The sequence below is a fragment of the Uloborus diversus genome, chromosome 1 (assembly GCF_026930045.1).
Source record: "Uloborus diversus isolate 005 chromosome 1, Udiv.v.3.1, whole genome shotgun sequence".
In the NCBI taxonomy this organism is placed as follows: Eukaryota; Metazoa; Arthropoda; class Arachnida; order Araneae; family Uloboridae; genus Uloborus; species Uloborus diversus.
The window spans coordinates 46,691,392-46,712,712 of NC_072731.1; the positions used below are offsets into that span (position 1 = coordinate 46,691,392).

General features: G+C 30.1%; 1 protein-coding gene across 1 annotated transcript in view; it reads right to left on the minus strand.

The window, feature by feature from the left end:
- Positions 1 to 399: 399 nt before the first annotated feature.
- The window catches only part of LOC129234403 (lachesin-like), a 123,177-nt gene continuing 102,255 nt past the window's right edge, over positions 400 to 21,321 (minus strand). Inside the window, exons 4-9 of the mRNA XM_054868398.1 lie at positions 16,766 to 16,921; positions 14,030 to 14,158; positions 6,875 to 7,165; positions 4,800 to 4,916; positions 2,757 to 2,849; positions 400 to 895 (exon numbers count right to left, since the gene is read on the minus strand). Of these exons, the coding sequence (XP_054724373.1) occupies positions 810 to 895; positions 2,757 to 2,849; positions 4,800 to 4,916; positions 6,875 to 7,165; positions 14,030 to 14,158; positions 16,766 to 16,921 (872 nt within the window). The 3' untranslated portion in view covers positions 400 to 809. The remainder of the gene's footprint in view (positions 896 to 2,756; positions 2,850 to 4,799; positions 4,917 to 6,874; positions 7,166 to 14,029; positions 14,159 to 16,765; positions 16,922 to 21,321) is intronic.

Genomic DNA, 21,321 nt, shown 5'->3' on the forward strand with positions numbered 1-21,321 from the left:
AACGTCTAGTTAAGACGAGTCGATTTGAATAGCGGGAGGAAAGTAAAACTTTGATGCATAGTTTTTATCTCATTTTAATATGCTCGATTTAGAGGCTAACACACATATGCAAAAGTTGGTTTCTCTGAAAACTTATAGACGCGTCCGCCAGCAAACGAGATGGTTGACATTCCATCTCGTCTGCCATCAGACTGTACTTCGTACACAGATGCAAACAAATTTCTTATATGTTAAGAACAAAATTACTTTTTTTTTTAAATTTCAGTACAATTTTTGTAGGAGTTTTTCTGAACACCTTTTTTTTGTGACAAAAAAATATATAGAATGTAAAACTTCTAACAATAAAAACAAAATCAAATTATAGTTACGAAACTCGTGGGGGTGGGGGGCGGGGAGATATGCACTTCTGCTAAGAAGTTCTTTAGAGACACACAAATTCGAATAGGAATGAAAGTTTCTGGTTTAATCCGTGATTCAAAGACCGATTTCTGCGACATTAATGAGGGAAATAACTAAAACCAAGTTGAGATGTTATTAATTCAATTTCTTTTAATATATAAATCGAAAAAAAAATAGAAAGATAAAATGTTTTCTCTCTCCAATGGCGTGTTTTTTTCGTCTTATTTGGCGGTTGATGATGTGAGTTTGTTTCCCATAAAATGAAGTGAAAACTTATTAGACACATATAAAAATCTCGAATAAGTTAATTTATTTGGATTACTAGCTTTCATTACTTGATATAATGCATTATTGTACTTTCCAAAAACAGTAACACCAGTCTTAACATATGCATTGAGCTTTGAAGAAAATCACGATATGTTAGTTATAAAACTCTGATGAATATAAACCACCAACAAGTAAGTTAGCATGGAAAGCCAGTGCAAAAAACAGCGATCTCTGTCCCCTGATGCACCGCTTGATCCTAGAAAAAATAAAGTAAATTCAACAAAGTACTTTTATTAAGCAAAGTAAACATCAATTGTTTTGTTTTATTTTCATTTATACCAAATGCTTAAACAAATACCTTTGCAACTTTATCTTGAGAGGAAAGAAGACATTTAAGCTCGGTTTTGAGTTTTATTAATTAATTGTAATGCAATAAGATGTATCAGGAAAGACATGAAATATCAAGAAACAGAAAATGTTCAAAACATAGAACTTAAAAGGGGACCAAATGAAATGCGTGAAGCTGGGACTGATGTGTCTTCGGCGGGAGCTCTACCCCCTTCCCCCATAATAAGCTCTCTACTCTCGTATGATTTTTGAAAACAACTGACGAAGTTTTTTACAACTTTTTCTTTTTTTGAAAGTCTTAAAACTGTACCAAAAGCGACAATTGAACTTTTTTGGGGGATCCATCCAAACCAATATTTGCAGAACAAATTACTGCGCCGTGGATTCGTTATCATATTAAATATCATATCACTTAGATATTGAAGCTCAGTGGTGAAATTTTTGCTCATCAAAATATTTTATTTTCGTTATCAAATATTTGACATTGCATCATAAATTCACCGTTACCTCTACATTTCAGCTAGTCTCCACCTATTTCATATTGCACTTTAATCGGGCATTTTATTTCACTTCCCGTTACGCCATGCTGAGATATAGCACAGGGCTATTGCCAGAAGTACCTAAATAATGTTCAGGAAAGTATTTTATTCTTAACCCAAAGAGGAGACTAATTGTCTTAGAAGCTAAGATTTTGGAAGCAAAATATCTAATTGGCTTATTATGTTGCAAGTTCTTGTATTTTAAGAATACCTCGGTGTGGGCTTGCGCCTTGAATTTTATGTATGCTAAATCCCCACTTTTATATTGCGTTAAACGTATAAAATATTATGCAACTGTATTACTTTAAGCAGTTTAATATTTAGCCTATATTTTGTTTTGAATTGAAAATACCACTAATTAAACAATTATTTATTAAAAAAAATATCTTTGTGATATGATGGGAAGATGTTTTTCAATACTACCTGAAGTCAAAATTTATAGACCTTTCAAGACATGGAATTTCTCGTTGACAACATACACTAATAAACTCAAACACATTTTTTATGCTTCAAAAATGTTAGTGTATATTATGCTAGAATTTGTGAACTACTAAAGACTATAAACATGTTAAAATCTTAAAACGAAACAAAGATTTCAAATATTTATTTTACAATTAAATATTTACCAAGTACAAGAGCTGTGAGGAAAAATAACGCGTAGTTTTTTTTTTTTTTTTTTTTCTGAACATGTATTCGTCTCTAACTTAAACATAATTTCTTCATTCTTTTTCCTTTCTGAAATGACTAATAAGTACATTTCATTTACCTTTCCTTCTAAATATTATCGTTTGTTTTACATTTTTGCAGCTAACTGAGTGAACTTGGTTTACGTTTTTAGGTTTTTAAGTTCCTCTATGCATGCTTTTCACCCTTTCATAGTGTAATTTTTAGCTTTCAAAACTTTTACAATTTTACAATTTTAAACTAAAGCTATGCTGTTTTAATTTAAAAAAAAACTTATATTTGGTATAAATTTGAAAATATTTTAAGTTGATGATAATTTAAGATTTTTTTCATTCTTATCAAATGTCTTTGCATGTCAAATTTTGAATGAAAATTTTTCTTCGAGCACGAAACATAATTGCTTTCTAACTTACTTTATTATTATATTTATTGTTATTATTATTTTCTAAATTTTTTACATTATTTCTGGGCAGTTAAGAAAACAATTTTAAAAAGAAGAAAACTGTGTTTAATGAATACTGCGGAAATTACCTTTTGTTTTTAAGGTTTGAGAAAATTCTTCTTTCGGGCGAAAATTTGAGTTTTGATCTGCTGGATCCTGCGGCGAATAATCTAAAATAAATAATTACATGGCTAAAGATTTTTTCTTACTTGTAGTTTGTAAATAATAATATCAAAGAATATTATTCTGTATATATATATATATATATATATATATATATATATATATATATATATATATATATATATATATATATATATATATATATATATATATATATATATATATATGTATATATATATATATATATATATATATATATATATATATATATATATATATATATATATATATATATATATATATATATATATATATATATATATATATATATATATATATAAATAATTTAAATATACTTATTTTAGCTAAGCAGAGCTTAAAATTTGTAGTTTGTATGAATTATTACTGAATTGAAAAATCAAAATGTCATCATTTCGCATTGTCATAAAATTAGTGATTAAAATATAAAGTAAAGTAATGAATTATTTTAATGTATTTCTTAAAAGGTATCTTGAAAGATATTTCAATATTAATAATATCTTTTTGCTATAACACTACCGTAAACCGGAACTACTTGAACCACGGAGAAAAATGTGCAGGCGTCCCTCATATAACACGGTACTTGTACAACGCAGTGTCGATTTTACATGGTAATAAATTTGCGATTATTATAACATGGTTTCGATATTACGCGGTTCGAAACTTTAATTTAATACTTCATGGTTTTGATATAACACGAATGTTACGCCTATTTGAACGCTATTTTATACACATCATGCAAACCATTCGTTACACTACCAGTATAGAAAACTCAAAATAAGTGCAATTCGCATAGAATTTCCCCATTCCTTTTAGCTGCAATCAGTCTATAACGAGATAATACGAGTGAACGGGAATGAAATAAATGATGTGCCCTTCTTTCTAACCAGCATCAGTTTGAGAAGTTAAAATGTGAGTGAACAGGATTCATTTATATGCCTTGTCATTCATTCTGACCAATATCTAATTCTAAAGTGAAAATGTGAGTGAACACGAATGATATATGCATTGTGTTATTTATTTCAGGCAACATCAATTGGAAAACCAAAAAAGTGTGCAATATCGATTCATATATTCAACTTCACATTGATTTTAATCACTATAATTTTAAAATACGAAAATGAGAGAAAACGCGAATTATATAAATCACGTTTAATTTATTCTAACCATTATGAGTATGAAATGTTAGTTTTCTTGTGAACACAGTTCATTTATATGTCTTACCGTTTATTCTAACCATTATCAGCTTCAAAAGTGAAAATGCTAGTGATCATGATTCGTATATGCATCATGTCGTTCATTTTCAGAACCCATAAGTTTAAAAAGCAAAAGAAAATATATTTGGACGCACTTATGTCTAATGCTAATTTAATTATCTAATATAATTATCAAATTATCTAATGGACGTATGAGTGATTCTCCAAAAATAGGGACATTTTCTAATTACAATTTTTTTAGATAAACAATCTGAAAAAAAAACCACAATGACTCTTTGCTAGGAACTTATTAAGAGAATAATTTAAGTCCATTTAAAAAAACGACTGGGACACGCAAAAAGTGTGATTTTCTGGTTAATTTAAATTTTTTTGTAGAAAAATCTAAATGAGCTATTGTTTTAATGAAAGTAGAATAACATCAGATAAGTTATTTCTAACTATTAAAAAAGGGAAAACACTTTCTGAGTTAAAAAATTTCTGTATTAGGCTACTTGTACATAATATTGTTAGAATTTTGGAGAATAACCCATCTATCTAATACTTAACATTTGAAAACCAAAAAAAAAAAAAAATATTGACTCAACATAACTATGCTATCCATTTTCTGCAGGAAATGTTACACCTTACAAATTAACACGAATTATCGTAGATATTTCATGGCGAACACCATCGATGTTCTAAATCCATAAATCAACAGCAAGCACTACAACAGAAAGTTTTAAATTTCGAAGTATTTCTTACCTTTATCTTCGTGCTTCTTGTAAGAGTTCTGCTGGTGTCCATTTCTTAACTTTTCTGACTTAGAAAGAAATATGTCGACGCCTTGCGAGCTCACAATTGACGACGGGGGTGGAATTTCTAAAGAAGAAAGAGACGGTAGAGTCATAAAAATAACCGAGCACTGCTTTACAAACAGTGAATATTAGTATATGCGATGAAAGATTCCTACCGATACTCAAAATTCCGAATGTTCGAGTAACTCGAAAGCTTCGAATTTCTTTGAAACGGATGCATTAATCTTGAAAGGAAAACTTTAGTTCAAAGAAACTAAAAGTCAAAGTTAATGACTGTAACAAATTATGCATGGAGCTTTCCGTGTAATATATCGTACGGGCTTTTGTTATAAGATTACCGGGAAAGTAGAAGAGAAATGAAACTCAAAACACTGCTTAAATCTTCTGCGAGGCATGGCAACCGAATTGTTGTAAAATAAAACATGAAAAATAAAAATTCTTTCTAGATTTTTAAAATAATGCAATTTAATAAGGATAGAAATATTTAAATTTTGCCAGCCATTTTAATGAGTTTGGTTAGTTAAGATAAATATTTTTTTCAATGAAAAGGAAAAAACAAAACATGAAGCATATTTTCTTTGAAGAATCTGGATTGATTGCTGTTTTATTTGTACCGCACTTTGCGCTCCGATCTTTTTTAAATACCATCGTTCAAGCAAGTGGTATGTTCGTGCGTTACAATTATGTCATCTTATCTTTTCATATATGGGCACGAGTTTTGGGGTAGGTATGAAATAATTTAATGTTTCTGAGAACCAATTTACTCAGAGTCATCGATCACTACGAACAAACGAAATATTACTTCAAAGTGAAATTAGCATTGCTTTTCAAAATTGGTTGTTGGTTATTTTTGTTACATATCAGAAAACAAAGGGGAAAAAATCGTTTAATACTTTTAAACCAATTGAAAGAGCGTATTTTTTTCATTTTTTTTTCTAAGACTATAACTATTCAGATAATTAGACTACTTGTAAAAACTATTTTTTATCTCAGTGTGGTTCTACATTAGTAGCAAAAATTCACTCACAATAGTTGCCATTGATTGGTCATGAATGATTTTAGTTCTTAGTGATTTAAATTTTGTCTGTTGCCATTCTGCCTACTGTTGGAAAATACACTTCTGATATTAATTTTAGAAACTATCCTCAGGCAATACTGGAAGTACAGGACATTAACAAAGATAAATAATTGAAATGGAGTACTCCGATTTTGATCTCAAGCTTGAATGACATTTGAGTTATTATCAACTGAAAATGTCATTCAAACTTGATATTATGTATTTTTTTTAAATAAAAGAAGGGATAGTTATGTTTTATTCACGTCTCTATTTTAGGCAGTGGTAATCACTCACTAAAATTTTGAATCACTCTTTTTTCAATCACTCTTTGATTTCTTGAATCTCCATTAAAGTGTAATTAAATTCAAGTTAACAGTATATTTGAGTACAAGTGCAGTCTTCTTGCAATTTCTCTGTGTTACGAATACATGCATTTAAGTTTCTGATGTAATTTAAACCTGTTGGTCACTTTCAAAAGTTATTTGAGCAAATTTTGAAGTTTAATCTTATGAAATACGGATCGCTTGTATTGTAATTTAAAATATTTTCAAAAAATGTTTTCATCGCATTTACTCTGAAAAGCAAATGGTAAGCACGCGAAAACATAGAGAAATTTCCTGATTATAAAAGATGCATTGCAGTTTTTCAGTATTATCATTTTTATGTATTGCACCAAAAAGGATTGATGAAATAAATCATAATTATTCTAACTGGTCAGTAATATACGCGATTTTTCGGTGCAGCAAGCCATAAAATGTTTTATAGTGTAGCTAAATGCTTTAGAGCAATGTTATTTGGACAAACTGGCGAACAATTAATACAAAATAGTTAGAAAAATAAACTTAACATTCATTCGGGGGTGCAGCAAAATGGAAATGAAGGCCGATTTTTGAGTGAAATTTTTTTTCGCGAATAAAATACTTCCTTTTTTGTAAAAGGAAGTAAAAATGAGACGAAAAACCTACCGTACAATCGTATCGTTCCCTCTGTCTCTCCGAGAGAATTCTTCGCAACACAAGTATACGATCCGAAGTCTTCCGGCTGCAGATTTTTTATGAAAAGTTTCAGCTGAACTTTATACAGCACAGTGGGCTGAACTTCTGTTCTGTATTTCAAGTTAGTCAATACCATAATTCCACCTTCTTTCATCCAATAAGTAACTGAACGTGGGTGGGATTCTAGGTTGCATTGAAGTAAGACATCCGTTGTAACAGGTGCACCAACAAGCTGGTTTGGGATCCAAATCATTGGTGTAACTAAAGGAAAGAAAAAATATGTAATGTAAAATGGTGGGGGGGGGGGAGGGTCCGCTTCAGAACTTCGAGAACTACAATAGTTTTATTCAAGATTTATTTGGCAAAGCTAGGTTTTAAAACGCGAAAGCCGAAACAGCAATTTTTAGATTTTTCTGCTTTTCAATATTAATTAAATCATAGCTGAAGCTTAACGTTCATCTAATTGCCATAACTATCCGTTATACAGTTAACGAATTTTAAAGGATCATAAGAAATCGTCCTTAAGTAGAATACGTGCTTAAAGAGAATGATTTTAAAAACGCAGCCGATTATCCAGGACCATGAAAAGCAGTATTTAAATAGAGTAAATCGTTAAAAAGAGCGTCGTTAATCAGAGAGCGAACTGTACTATAATGTTATATTTTTAGGACATGGCCTTCATGCGTGATTCTGAGATATGAAGCATTCATTTCACTTACTATAGCGGGAAAAGGTTGGTAAAAAATGTTATTTACTGAAATATATACATTTTCTTTTATTTTTGTAATGTTTTATATTTCGCCTAACATATTTAATGCATCCTCCCTTCCATTTCAACATTACTACTTAGAATTTATTTTTCATAGAACACAAAACATGCTAAAATTTTTTGTTTTATTCGTCTTCCAATCATTTAAAAGCAGTCATTACATTATTTTATTTGATAATCAACAAGAGCAGTTTTTTCATACATGGATTTTTACAAAAAAAAAAAAAAAGAAAAAAAAAAGATCTTATACTAGCTTACATGCATTTAAAATGTTAACGAATTTCGCATGACTAAAGTATAAAAGTGTATCGGAAAAAGCTTTCAACTAACCAGTTCAGCTATCATGAGAGCAATTGTTAGTTGGTTTATTGTTCAGTAGAGGTTGTGTTTATTGTTTCAGTAGGGAATAACAATACGTTAGTTCCAAGGCACGTTGTCTCGCTCGCTGGTTTCAGTACAAAGAATGTATTTTTTAATCTCTAACATTTGAATTATTGTTTGTTCTTTTTTTTTCTATTTATGTAGCCTGATGTACCAAAAAAGGAATTTTGAAACTATGGAGTTATCACTAATCTTCTTTTCTTAAATACCATACTGAATTTACTTATTCCAGGTGTTTTTTCCTTGGATCTTTTTCCAGTATTTTTATTTTATATAACTTTATTTAATGCACAAACTCTTGAAATTTTTTTGTAATTAATCGTGCTTATATGTATGTAAATAATGATTGAAATATTCAAACAGATAAAATTTCCTTATACCCTATTATTACCTGCTTTCGTTCAAACTGTCCACTTCCTTAATTTTACATGTAACGATTTCATTTAAAGCAATTGTCAATCTTGTACCATCAGAAATACTTAAAGTTAAATATCTGCTTATAATCGATTCAAATTATAAAGCTAATATAAGTAACTAATTTTGTAAACTAATCAGTTCGCTTATGTTAATAGTTTGCTCGAACTATAGTTTATGGTTAAATCTCACGCTATCATGATCACACAAGGCAATTATAACAGCGCCTCGAAGCAGGTGAACTTATTTCGTAGCCCCTTAGCTTTGAAACGTATTTTATGCTCAGAAGGTAATTATGCGCTAACAGTTTAAGGAGTTCTAACAATTCAACGGGTAAGGCATTATTCATAATTAAATGAAACTTGCATAGGTTAAGAGATAAATTTGTCAGCAAATTTAAACGGGTGTGCTCTCTTTTAGCACATATGGCTCGAAATGTGTTTCTTATAAAGAACATAAAATATGTATAATACGTGATAAACCCTATTTTCTTCTTGCAACATAGTACCGTCAATGAACCATATAATAGTTTGCGATTTTTTTAGAAATGAAACCCAACTCTTATGTCACGATTATTATAGGAACAATTTCTCAGTATATATTTCTCTTTTAATAACAATATTCACGTTCATGATAAATATACACAATAAAGAATGAAATTTAAAAATAAATATTTCAGCACGTGGTCCATTCATGGCAACCGGTTGCTACGGATGGACCATCGAGTCTTCATCGATGGACCAAATTCTCAATTTATAGAGTCAATGCGTATCTTGCAAATATGTATAACAGGGGATCAATAAACAAACACTACATATAACAATAAGTTACAGAAAAAATAGATTTACGTACTGAGTTGTATTTTTATCTCTGTTAACGTAAATTAATTTATAATTTTTACATATTTACACAGTATTTTTGCAGTTTTGTGATTTGTCTTTGCTTAAAATGAAATTCGTTCTGCTCATTCAAAATAATTACTTATTAAAAGATTAAAAATAATATTACTATTGAAATTATTTGATTGATATTGCTTTTTAAAATTTATTTATTTATTTTGAAAAGCCAGGGGCTTAAAGTGCCTCCTTTGCAGCCTCTCACTGGTGCTGCGAGGGAGGCGTACTGAAGCGCTGGAAAGCGTACTGGACATAAATGTGAGATAATTCATTTTCGTGATGTATTTTTTAGTTTTTCGCTATATGATTAATTGTATTTTTGAAAGTCAGGGTGTTAAAGTGCACAACCCTGCCGACAGTCATGGGCATAAACATGAGATTAATATTTTCCGTGATTTACTCAGTAATTTAATTATTTTTTAACTTGGCCTGTGTTTAAAATGAATTTAATTTTATTTCTTTAACAAAAATAATTATTTTAAGGAAGTTTTAACATTAAAAAACTATTGAATGTTTTTTAAACCGGGAGAGGTGCGGGTGATGCGAGTACTCCCTTGAACTGGTCCCCTCACTTGTTCAAAGCACAAGACGCCACCGGCAGCCGTTGTGTGTAATTTATCCCTGTATTTTTCTTGTGAAAACATTTTTTAACTAACAAACAAGCTAAACTTAATTATTGCAAACCAGTGTATGAACATTCAAGTACAGTTATAGCAATGTTAGTTCAAAGCTAGACTAACATTGCTACGGCAATCGTGAACACAACTTCCAAGGTCACATGTGAACTCTTTCAATATCCTTTCTGTATTATTAATATTAGTGTAGAATATTAGAAGGATTTTTAAAAAAAAATGTGTAAATGTTTATATATTTTATTTTTCTACAAGTAGTTTTGTTTAATTTATTTTTATTTATAATTATTATTGTTAAGCATTTCTTTCTTCTTTTTGATTATTTTTCTTTTAAATTTTGTTTCGTTATTAAATTGTTGGTCAACACTTTAGTGTTATAATAATACTTACAAGAAATCAAAATGCAAAACATTTTCATTTTGTTAAAAACTTGTTGAAAATAATGTTTAATACATAATAACACAATGCATGCAGTTTAGAAGCAATAAGAAATTATAAAAATCTACACAATAAGATATTTGTTGTACTATATAATCTTATGAGTTTTTCTTGTCTATCCAGCAATCAGAACATTCTACAGAACTTAAAACGTAAACAGTTTTAATTTATCATGATTTATATATTTAGGTTGAAAATATAAGACAGTTACTGTGCAATTCTAAGTAACATTGTATAGGTTACAAGCCCTTCAGTGTAGGGGAAGGTTGTTTTCGATAAGTCATTTGCACAAAGTGATCCTGAAATCTCCAAAATTTTCAATCAATTTACTTTTGTCAGTGTAAATAGCACTTTTCCTTCTTCCCATACCTTATAGGGGTGGTAGTTACGTTTATAAAACGTTATGTAACTGTAAGAAAAATATAAGTAAGCCTCATTGGTCCAATGAGAGAAACCGGTCGCCTTTATTGGGATAAAAATTTATGAAATGGCCGGTAACTTTTTTTTTTTTTTGAAGCAGTATTACCTTAATACAGGTCAGTAAAATGTTTAAAAGTGTTTCGAGCATGATTCGTAAATGTAAATTCTGATTAGAAACCAACACGGAAAATAGAAAATGTTCTGAAATATGTCGATAATAGCTTCGGATTCGCGTATTCACTAACAATCATTGAATACTAATTTTAAGACAGGAAAAACACTATAAAGCCAAATTAGTCTTGGACATAATCAGATATGCTTTTGTGCTCAATTCTGTACAATAAAAATATAAAAATACTATTATCTTGTTAGTTTTTTTTTTTTATTATTGTGTGTCACCTTCTGAACATTTTTAGAAAATGGATATTTCCCCATTTGATAAATTAATTTTCAATTGGACAATTTCAAAACATCGAAAAAAAATGGTTTTAAAGCTGATAGGTATGTTTAATATCCTGAGAAAGGAAACGTTTCTTTGTTTAATATGCTTCAGAAAATGAGAATGTTAATAAAACAAACGTTCTTCGTATTCACACAGTCGTTGTTATGATTCATATAAAATATAAAACATTTTTTTTAAATATTTGAATCCTTAAAAAAAAGCAGTACTTCTAAATTGATTCAACTTTATCTAATTACGTTTCACGTTATTTTCGCAAAATTTTGTCTTCCTTCTGTACTTAGCTACATGTTACATTTCTAAACAATCATAGAGCAAGACATTAAGAAAATAACTGAAGATTAAACAAATGCAAGTGACATACTCTTGCAGTTTATTTTACGTTAGTCTTTCCAAGAACTTAATGCTAGCCCATTATCTTCATTGTTGCTTTTAATTAAAGAAACATGTGAAAGAATGTATTCTATTGCTGAATTGACTGAAAACATGTTCCCTGAATGGTTCATAATATATTTATCAGCCTTATCAAAACTCGAAAGATTTTCTTCTTCTTCTGTCAGTAGCACGTATTAATTTCCGCTTTAGCTTCAAGGGCTTGGGGTCTGCAAACAAGATCGTTAGGCAAAGAGATTTGTATTAACAGTGTCAATAGCGCCCTCTCTCGGGAAAAGTGTGGATAATCGATTTCGTTCAGTTAATGGTCGGAAGAAAGCAAAATACGAAATATAATGGCTTTACAAAAATGTGTCTTAGATTTCTATACTTAGTGATGGATGGATTTCATTATTTCGTAGTTTGTAACACATTTTATAGCACCTGTGCCGATCGAAAAGAAGTAAGAAGTACTGGCAAACATGAGATCCATTCCATGGGGGAAAATCAATTGTTTACAATTTAATCCTATAAAAGGAATTCTTGTAAAACTTATACTTAATGAAAGTCTCGTCAGTAAGGGTAGTTTCTTTTTCCAACAGAAGTATGACATTTTGTAGCCGTTGATCCATCATGAAAAGGACGTGCAATCAACTTTTTTAATAAATAACTTTTTATAGAAAATTTATTTTAAAAAAAATTAGAAAAAATAACCTTTGAAAAATCTACTTAAATCTCACAAAAATGTTTTTTCTCAAGAACATTGCATTATTTTATTAAGTTTTTCCGATGAGAAAAATGAAACTTTTAACTCATATCTTTAGTACCAGCCTTAAATATATTAGTTAGTTCTGTTTCAGTACATCAGCAGAATAATTTTTATTATAGGCAAACACCCAATTTTTTTATTATTTTTCTTTGCCTAAAATGTAATTCCTGTCGGAAACCTAACATGATAATTCACAGTAGCGTAAAATAACTGTTTTGGCGAAATATAGAGAAATAAACAAATAAGAGATATTTGTTTTTGTGTGCATCAACCTTTTTCTAAAATAATATATCCTGAATGTTTCCAGTGTAATGAATGTTTCTTCTATTTTTAACGTTTCATACCAAAACTTTTTCTTAGATATCGTAAAATGCAATGAACCTTCGAAACTACAAATAAGTAAATAACGAAAAACAAAATTATAGCCAAATTCTTGAATTTTCCGGCGAAAAACTTCATTTTTTCACATTAACTTCCAATTATCAATTTATACATCAACCAAAATGCATGTGCATTAGATTTCAGAGGTTTATGACACAGTAATAAACTCATCATTTCTGCAAAGTTTGAAATCTATAAAGTTAGTACTTATTTTCGCTAGAGTTCCTCATGTAAATTGAAACTTCGCAAATATTGTTTAAAGACAATCAAGAAAGAAATATATTTCATTTAAAAACAACAAATATACATTTTGTTAAATAGCTTCTTGTTTTCTTCGAAGTATATCTACTGAAAAACATTTTCGAGATTTACAAAGAAGCATAGATCTGATTAAATCTTGAAAATTGTAAGATTATTTTTAAACTAGAGTCTTCACCTGTCACCTGTGCTTTTATTTAAATTGTTAATCGTTACTTGATCACTAACTAGATCATTTTGGGTCTAAGTCCACGAGTGGAATATTTCTAAATGCATATCAGTAAACAAGGAGCATACCTATTTCCTAACGCGTTTTAAGCATCTTGCAGAAAACCGATTTAAAGATTTACTGTATCGCTTGAGAACCGCCACCAATGTGAGGGACTATACTTTTTTTTACTATTTATTCCAGAGATACGCCCATTGGTCATATTATAAAATCGACTTTGGACATTTCTGTGGTGGTCATAACTCACTTTTCGATTTTTTTGAGCTACACCCATTTGTCTTTTTACAGACAAATTATTACTCCGTTCTTTACCATCATTTAAGCTTTAAAATGGAAATCTTTGGCATTTTTTGTAACAATAATTTAAAAATTCAAAAGCTTTTACTCTAATTATTGGTCCACCATTTAACCATCAAAAATGCATAAGATCTCAAAACAATTTAAAATTTATTATCGTTTAAGCTTTAAGATGGGGAATTTTAGGCATATTTATAACGATAATTCCAAAATTTAAAAGCTTTTATTCTAGTTATCGTTCCATCAGTTAACCGTCAAAAATGCAAAAGAGCTCAAAACAAATGTAAATTTTCAAACTATCATTGCATCCCTCTTTGCAGAAAACATCTCCACAAAACGAGATACAAATTACACAAACTATACAAGGCTGTGTGACATAATTGAGTTACGGTTTGGGAAATACTCTTACAGCTGACTCCAAGTAATATCCTTTTGCTCAGAGATGGAGGAACTCCATTTGATGAAATGCACAAATAGGCGCCCATATGAAGTCTGCTAACTTTGGTTATATTTAAAAAGTTGCCTCTCATCGTCGTTACTGTAATAAAAAGAAGAAAAATATTTTATGTTTTTCATACATTACAGTGCAGTACAAACATGGAATATCAGTTGCGTGTAATATTCTGTAACATATACATACAATTACCCCGTTGTTAATGAAATGAAATGCTTTAAGCTGCTGTTATTTATCTTGCAGTTCATATCAATCTTCCTTAATCTTCTTGATGAATCTGCATAATTCCCTACACATTGTTATACACTTGTATATTGTATAACAAGTTTACAATAAACATATTTAGTTTTTTTATGGGTATAGATACTTTAATTATATTCAACAATTAATAACAATTTTTAAGTACTTATAAATTGTTAAAAATGCCCTTAAAATAACAAGTACCGTTTAAGTTGCATTTCAGGAACTAGCGGCTAATACACCCTTTTATGCATTACGAATGATTCTAGTTCTTGCAGTCATAAGTTGCAAGGGTCATTATTTAGCTTCTACTCTGTTTCAACATCAGTAAATGTGTTTGCATCTACTTTCCTCAAATGGGAAAAAAAATAACAATTGCCTGCGCTTTTAGGTATGACCCTTTAGTTCGGGTGGGTTTTAAAAATATGTAATTATTTAGAACACTTTATATTACATATTTCACAGCAAGATTATTTAGGATCAAGCTTTTTATGAAAATGCGGAGGAGCAGTAAGCAAAAAAAAAAAAAATGTTAAGGGTTAAAATGACACCTTTTGGTAATTCTAGTGTTAAACTACAACAAAATAGTTCAAGAGTTTAGTTTATTTTGCTTTTTTATTTATTAATTAGCCTATCCATTTTGAACTTTTTAAAAACAGAGATGTTTGAAGAAAGCACTCATCCATATAGCTATATGAGTCATTTTCATTGAATTTCTGTGATTTATGATAAATTTAAATTAGACTTGTTAAACATAACGATTTGAGGCAGTCAGACGCACACTAATCCAACTGGACGTTTTATAGTTTATCGTAAAAGGCGTTCGAAGTTCAGATCCTACGGTAGGCTTTTATTGAGAAACATTTCTGTATGATACTGTATAGCACCTCTTATAATATATCTTGTATAAGCAGTACTATATTTTATCCAAAAACAGAGAAGTTTTCTTATCGTTTGTACTCGATATCGGCAAAACTTACTTTTTATTACCTATATCATTTAGATTATCACTGCCAAAAAAAAAAAAAAAAAAAAAAAAAAAAACAGGAATACGTTAAGTGAAATCAATGTTCTTAGTTTTGAATTAAATTTTATTTCGCACTGAAAAGAGTTTAATTTTAACCCAAGCAGAAAAAAACCTAAATATGCTTTCGAAGAAAATGAGTCCAAATAATATGAGTATAACAATACATGGTAAAAGTCTTTGAATAACTGAAGCAGTAAAAAAAAAAAAAGGATGTAAATGGCAATGTTTAAATTTCGGTGAAAACAAACGGATTTGAGTGCTAAGATTGAAATTTAAGTGAAACACAAAGGGATGTGAGTTTCAAAATTTAAATTATGGTGATAAGCAGTATAAATGTCAAGATAATCATTCATTTATTTTGGGAGCAACTCCAAAAAAAGTCAATCTGGTGTTTGAACATTCGATCAATTTTACTCAAACCTTCAATAAGTCTACCCTTTGCATCTCACTTCCACAATTGTTGCACGAAAGATAGGGGGAAAATCTAAGATAATGAAATCAGAATAAGACACATTATCACCAAAAATTGAGGACTATTTGCAAACATTCGGACATCATAGCTTTCCCCAGATTCATTTGTCTGAGTGAAACATATGTGTTACGTGTTTAAACCTACCTTTATCCGCAATAAAACATGAACGTCTTCAATAACATATGTAATTTACAAAAAATGAAAATATTTATACAGTGAATATCTTCGATGAAAATTTTACAAAAACTTTAACATGTGTGCACTTTTATTGAAAAAAATAGAAATTTTAGAAAAAAAAAAGGATCGTTACTGTGCTATTCAAAGTTGAAAATGCAGATAAAAATTTATCGTTTAGTGTGTCGTAAAAAATCAGCAATTTGCATATATAAAAACTAAATCAGTAAACAACATTTTTTCAGCAAAAAAAAAAAAAAAAACAAAGAAAAGAGATATTTTTTTTTAAAAATGCTCCACATACTAGAAACGTGGCATCATATAAATATGAACAGGGCAAGTCATGAAAGAATATTTTGTTCATTGCATAAACAATGATGATACACATAGATTCTAACAAACAAAGATACTTCAATTAGTTTGAAAACGAATTTCATAATTGGAAGTAACGGAATTACATCAACGGTAACGGTAATGGAATAATACCTTTTGCTAAACTTTTTATTTATTTATAACCGCAAACCCCTTCCTTCGCGTCAATGGTTAACATAAAAAAAAAAAAAAACTAATCCTTGTTTTGGAACTGATCTAAGTGAAATAACAAAACTAACGAAAACACATCTTTTAAAAATCTAGTCAATACTCAAGACGTGACATAATATGCAAAGCAAGCAACATAAAATATTTAAAGTTAAGAAAGCGATATAAAATTTTACGTTCAACTTTTTTATGCCTCTCAATAATGCCAAAGGGCAAATATTTAAAACATTGACTGCACCTTTAGTTTTGCCAAGGGAAATTTCCTGCCCATCTTCTCTGCGCCATGTGACTTCCGGTTCCGGCGAGCCCTTGGCGTTGCACCTCAAACTCACATCGGTGCCTTCGCGCACATCCGTGTCGGAACTAGTAAGCTCTTCGTCCAGATAAGGAGGAACTGAAAACAAAAAAGGAACGCAATGAGTAAATAAAAATAAAACGCCGATAACAAAGTTAAATGCGTCCGATTTTCTTTGTCTTAAAAGAAAAGCATTTGTTGAAGGAAAAAAAAAAGCATAATAGATATGCATTCCATGCTTTAACAGGAATTTCTTAATAAGGATGAAAATTGCCTTTATTGTGTAATTTTGTAATGTGAAATTGGAGATAAACAATTTAAAATTAATTGGGTATTAAAAAAATCTACAATTTTTTAAAATAGAATGAAAACGGTTAATGTAAAAAATAATTTCTGATAAAGGTTTATTTAAAGATAATTTTAGAAAGCAAAACATAAATAAATAAATCAATAAAAAATAAAAAGATAATGAGGTAACAGAACTATGCTACGCTAGATATTTGATGGAAAACGCATTGCATTGCCAACAAATTATAAAAAAATAATTATAACACAGCAATAAAAATTAGTTTGGGCTCAAAGAAGCTAAATACTATGCAGCAAAATTCATGCAATTTTATTTTTAGTAAAGAAGTAAGCTTTAATTAATAAATATGCTTAAATGTTAATGTGATTAGTATTGTTTCAATGGAAAATAGCATATGAAGTGGATGTGTAAAATCAGACCATGCAGAACATACGATCATCGTCCCCAGTTTTTAATACATGATCGCAATAACTCGCTAGATTGTAATTTGAACGTCATCAGAAAACTGTATCAATTAATAAGCAGTTTTCTATGAACAGGCAAAAGTGTGGCAACGGTGTTTCCTCAATTTCGCTGACACGAAATATCCTTCAGCCGTATTTTTTAGTTCTAATCATACCCCATGGTATATTTAAGGGCGAGGTGGGGGGATAAATCTCGGCAAAACTGGGGTAAACCGTAGCAACAGTTATTGCAAAAGAGTCTTGTCAAAATGGTCCGATCTTATTTTACAGTAAATTTTGTTTCTTCTTGGTAGTTCACTGCAGTTAACTACCATAAAAAAATTGTTAATTGCTCCAAAAAGCCAAATTTATTTCTTTGATGAATTAAAAAAGAAAAATGTCGCTGTGTACCGTAATGTAGACTGGTAGCCCAATAAGGGTATAATAGGTATTATTAGTCCTTATTAAAACGAGTCGGGTGGATAGTATGATCCTGCTATGCATTGTTGCATGTATGCGCACGAAATATGCGCATGAGTGACCAAAACACAGAAAATAATGATTTATTAGTGTTCCCCATCTGACGATTGAAGTTTCTCCTTTCATACGTTTCTATTTTAATAATAGGTATGTTTATTTTTATTTAGTTTGATAGATTTTTTTTATTAGTGATCCGTATGTATAGAAGATCAATTAAAGTAATTGCAAACGTAACTTAAAGTTCAATTTTCACTTGAAGTGATCGTTTTCTTATCATTTATAAGGCATTTGATGCACGTAAAAAACATGGAGCGAGTTGGATCATGTATGCGTCTGGTTTTAGACCTTGAACCTTAGGTTGGCCTTATCTAGGACACTTATCTTTATTAAATTTAAGGTAAACAATCTAATATCACATATTCTTTATACTTTATTTCAATTCATATTGATACGATTTCGTGTAATACGTTTACTTTTATGAATATTCACATAATTAAAGTTCTATACAAATACGCTTTCCTGTAAAAACTAGTGTGTCGTGGCCATCACGAAACTTTCTTTTATTATCTTTCTTATGAATTTTGATCCTTCTCCGTTCTTGGCGAGGAAGTAATGCTCCAACAAAAACAAAATTACACATGCAAAAACTTAGCGAGCATACCAATTTCCGAAATCTAGCAAAAACAAAACAAAGAGTAAAAATTGAAAGTTATTTTAAATGCCTTGTTTTTATTAATTACAAATATTTTACTTGTTAACAAACACAATGTGGCAACAGTTAAAATGTTTAAATCATTCAGATTTTCCGGTCATTTCCCAACTATTAAAGTACGCAGACGACAGTCTATTAAGATTTATTCTTATTGTTGTATTAATAAAGCTATTTTTATTCGCAAAAAAAAAAAAAAATCAGCTCCCCCCTTTTTCATGGAGCAATTGGCGCCAAATTGAACCAACTCCCATTTACATATAGGTTCACATTTATTCCAAATGTCATCTAGAACAGAGCATTACTTCTTGGAATATGGCACTAGCAATGAAAAAGAAAGAACGTTCGATTGAAGTACCCCTTTTTCAGCTATTGACGCCAAAATAAAATCAGCTTTTATACCATTTAAGGGCTTTTTGTCGATACTTTTTTGTTTGATTCCTTTCATTATTTCTTGAGATATATTAGTTAACGACCAAAAAAGTTTGACAGCGAAGCCTCCGTTTGAGTTATTGACACCAAAATTGAATTGGAACATGTGCCTGTTAAGGGCAACATGTGGAACAATTTTTGTTTGATTCCGCCAGTTACTTCTTGGGGAATAGCTGGCACGCATAACTCAAGAAACATTCCATTAGGGCCGTTTCCATGGACACTTTCGACCCCGGAAAAAAACAGCTTTTTACCGCATTCTAGTTGCTTGTGGGGTATATGTGGAATTTTTCTCCTCCTGCTTCCTTCTGAAATCAAAGCATTACGCGAAAGAAGTTCGTCCACTAGCCGCTAAAGATGCTGGGTTAAAAATCGCTTTCTCTGGTGCAATGGACAACCTCTTTTTACATAGAAACGGGGAATTTTTCAATCGTTTTTTTGCGGAGCCGTACGGGGATTTACGGATTAGAAAAGTGTGTTGTGATCGCGGCTATTGATACACTCCCTTGGAGGAATTCTCGCCAAAAACTAATGGGCGCTGTTTCACATAGGGGGCACATATGTATTCCAAATTTCGTTCGATTTCATGCTCTAGGTTTTACTGTAGAGCGGCCACAAAAAACCGGTCACACACATACAACGCACACAAACACCCACACCTACCCATACCCATTCACACACACACACAGACATGTTCAAAAAATGGTAGAAATAGACTCAGCACACCTGAAAACGATCGTATCCGACACAATTCGAAACTTAAAAATTTGCACGAAACCAAGACTTTTTTCTATAGACTAGATTTAGAAGAAAGTAATAAAAAGTAACATAACCTAGAATTAGGGACAGGTTTTGTTTTAATAGTCGAAATCATTGCGAGTCGTAATTAGAGAATAATGGTTGTTAAGAGGAAAATTACTTTAAATAACTTTTTAATGTAATGTTTAGAAATTAGTATCCTTTCTTAATTGCTGAATAAGAATAAACTGACTCGGTTTACCGAAAAAGAAAAAACACGTAATCATTCATTTTTATTTTTGTATACATATTGTCCATTACCACTTTTTCGTAAAACTATTTTGCAGTTATCACTCGGTTGAGTTTAATATTATTAAATTTCCAGCGTCGCAATGATTTTGAACTAAATTTTTATTTTCACTTGTAATAGCATTTTAAAAATCGTTTTTATTTGGTGAATACCATACAAACAAACTAAGGTATTTTAACTCTTCCTACAACAAAACATTCTGTTAATAAAAGATGGAAGTCAATTTTCTGACTAATAACGTTATTATTATTGCGTTCAAAGTAGGGCGAATCCAAGAGAAACTAACAACAAAAGTAAAAAGAAATATTTCCTTTAATAGTTAAAAACAAGCAATGAAAAGGAAGAAAACTTTGCGTTGAAAAACTATTTTCTTTGATACAAGTTCCTGCGTACGGTAAAACTCCTTTCATCCAAACATTTTCTTTTGTGCGCTTTCCTGAGCTAGTGTTATAGCCCTTATGAAGCCATTTCTGCTATTGTTTTCTTTTCTTACAGTTTATTTCGTCTCTTTCTTCCAGCGGATAATACTAAGAAGTCTGTGTAATTAAATTGGTTTTGTGCGAAGTTGCCCTTATGTGAACTCCAAAGAGTAAACTTTTTTGTTGTTTTTCCTACTCTTCTTGTCTTTTTTTATGCCGGGTAATTTTTAACACTGTTCTAAATAAATGGAGCTGAAATTTTCTGGAAAGTTGACTTTTGCCATTTGTGTGGTAAAAAAACTTTAAAAGGTCTTAATTTCATTTGTTCTAATGTAGCACTTCAGTGCAAAAAGGAAATAAATAAAATTAGGCAGCCTAAACAAAGATGGGTCTTATTTTTTCTCACAAAAGTTTTGTTACATTTTGGTAAATAGTTTGTTCCATGTTTTTTTTCTCCTTTATTCGCAGACTAATATGTGACAAAAAATAAATAAAAATTGTCAGATTCAGCCGGAAATCATATGTTCTCTATTAATAACTGATTTCTGGAAAAACTAATTAAATATTATTAATTAAAAATATTATTTGTTTAAAATATACTAACTTTAATAAACAAATATTAAATGATTGTTCAGCTGCAGAAAAAAATGAGTTTTCTTTC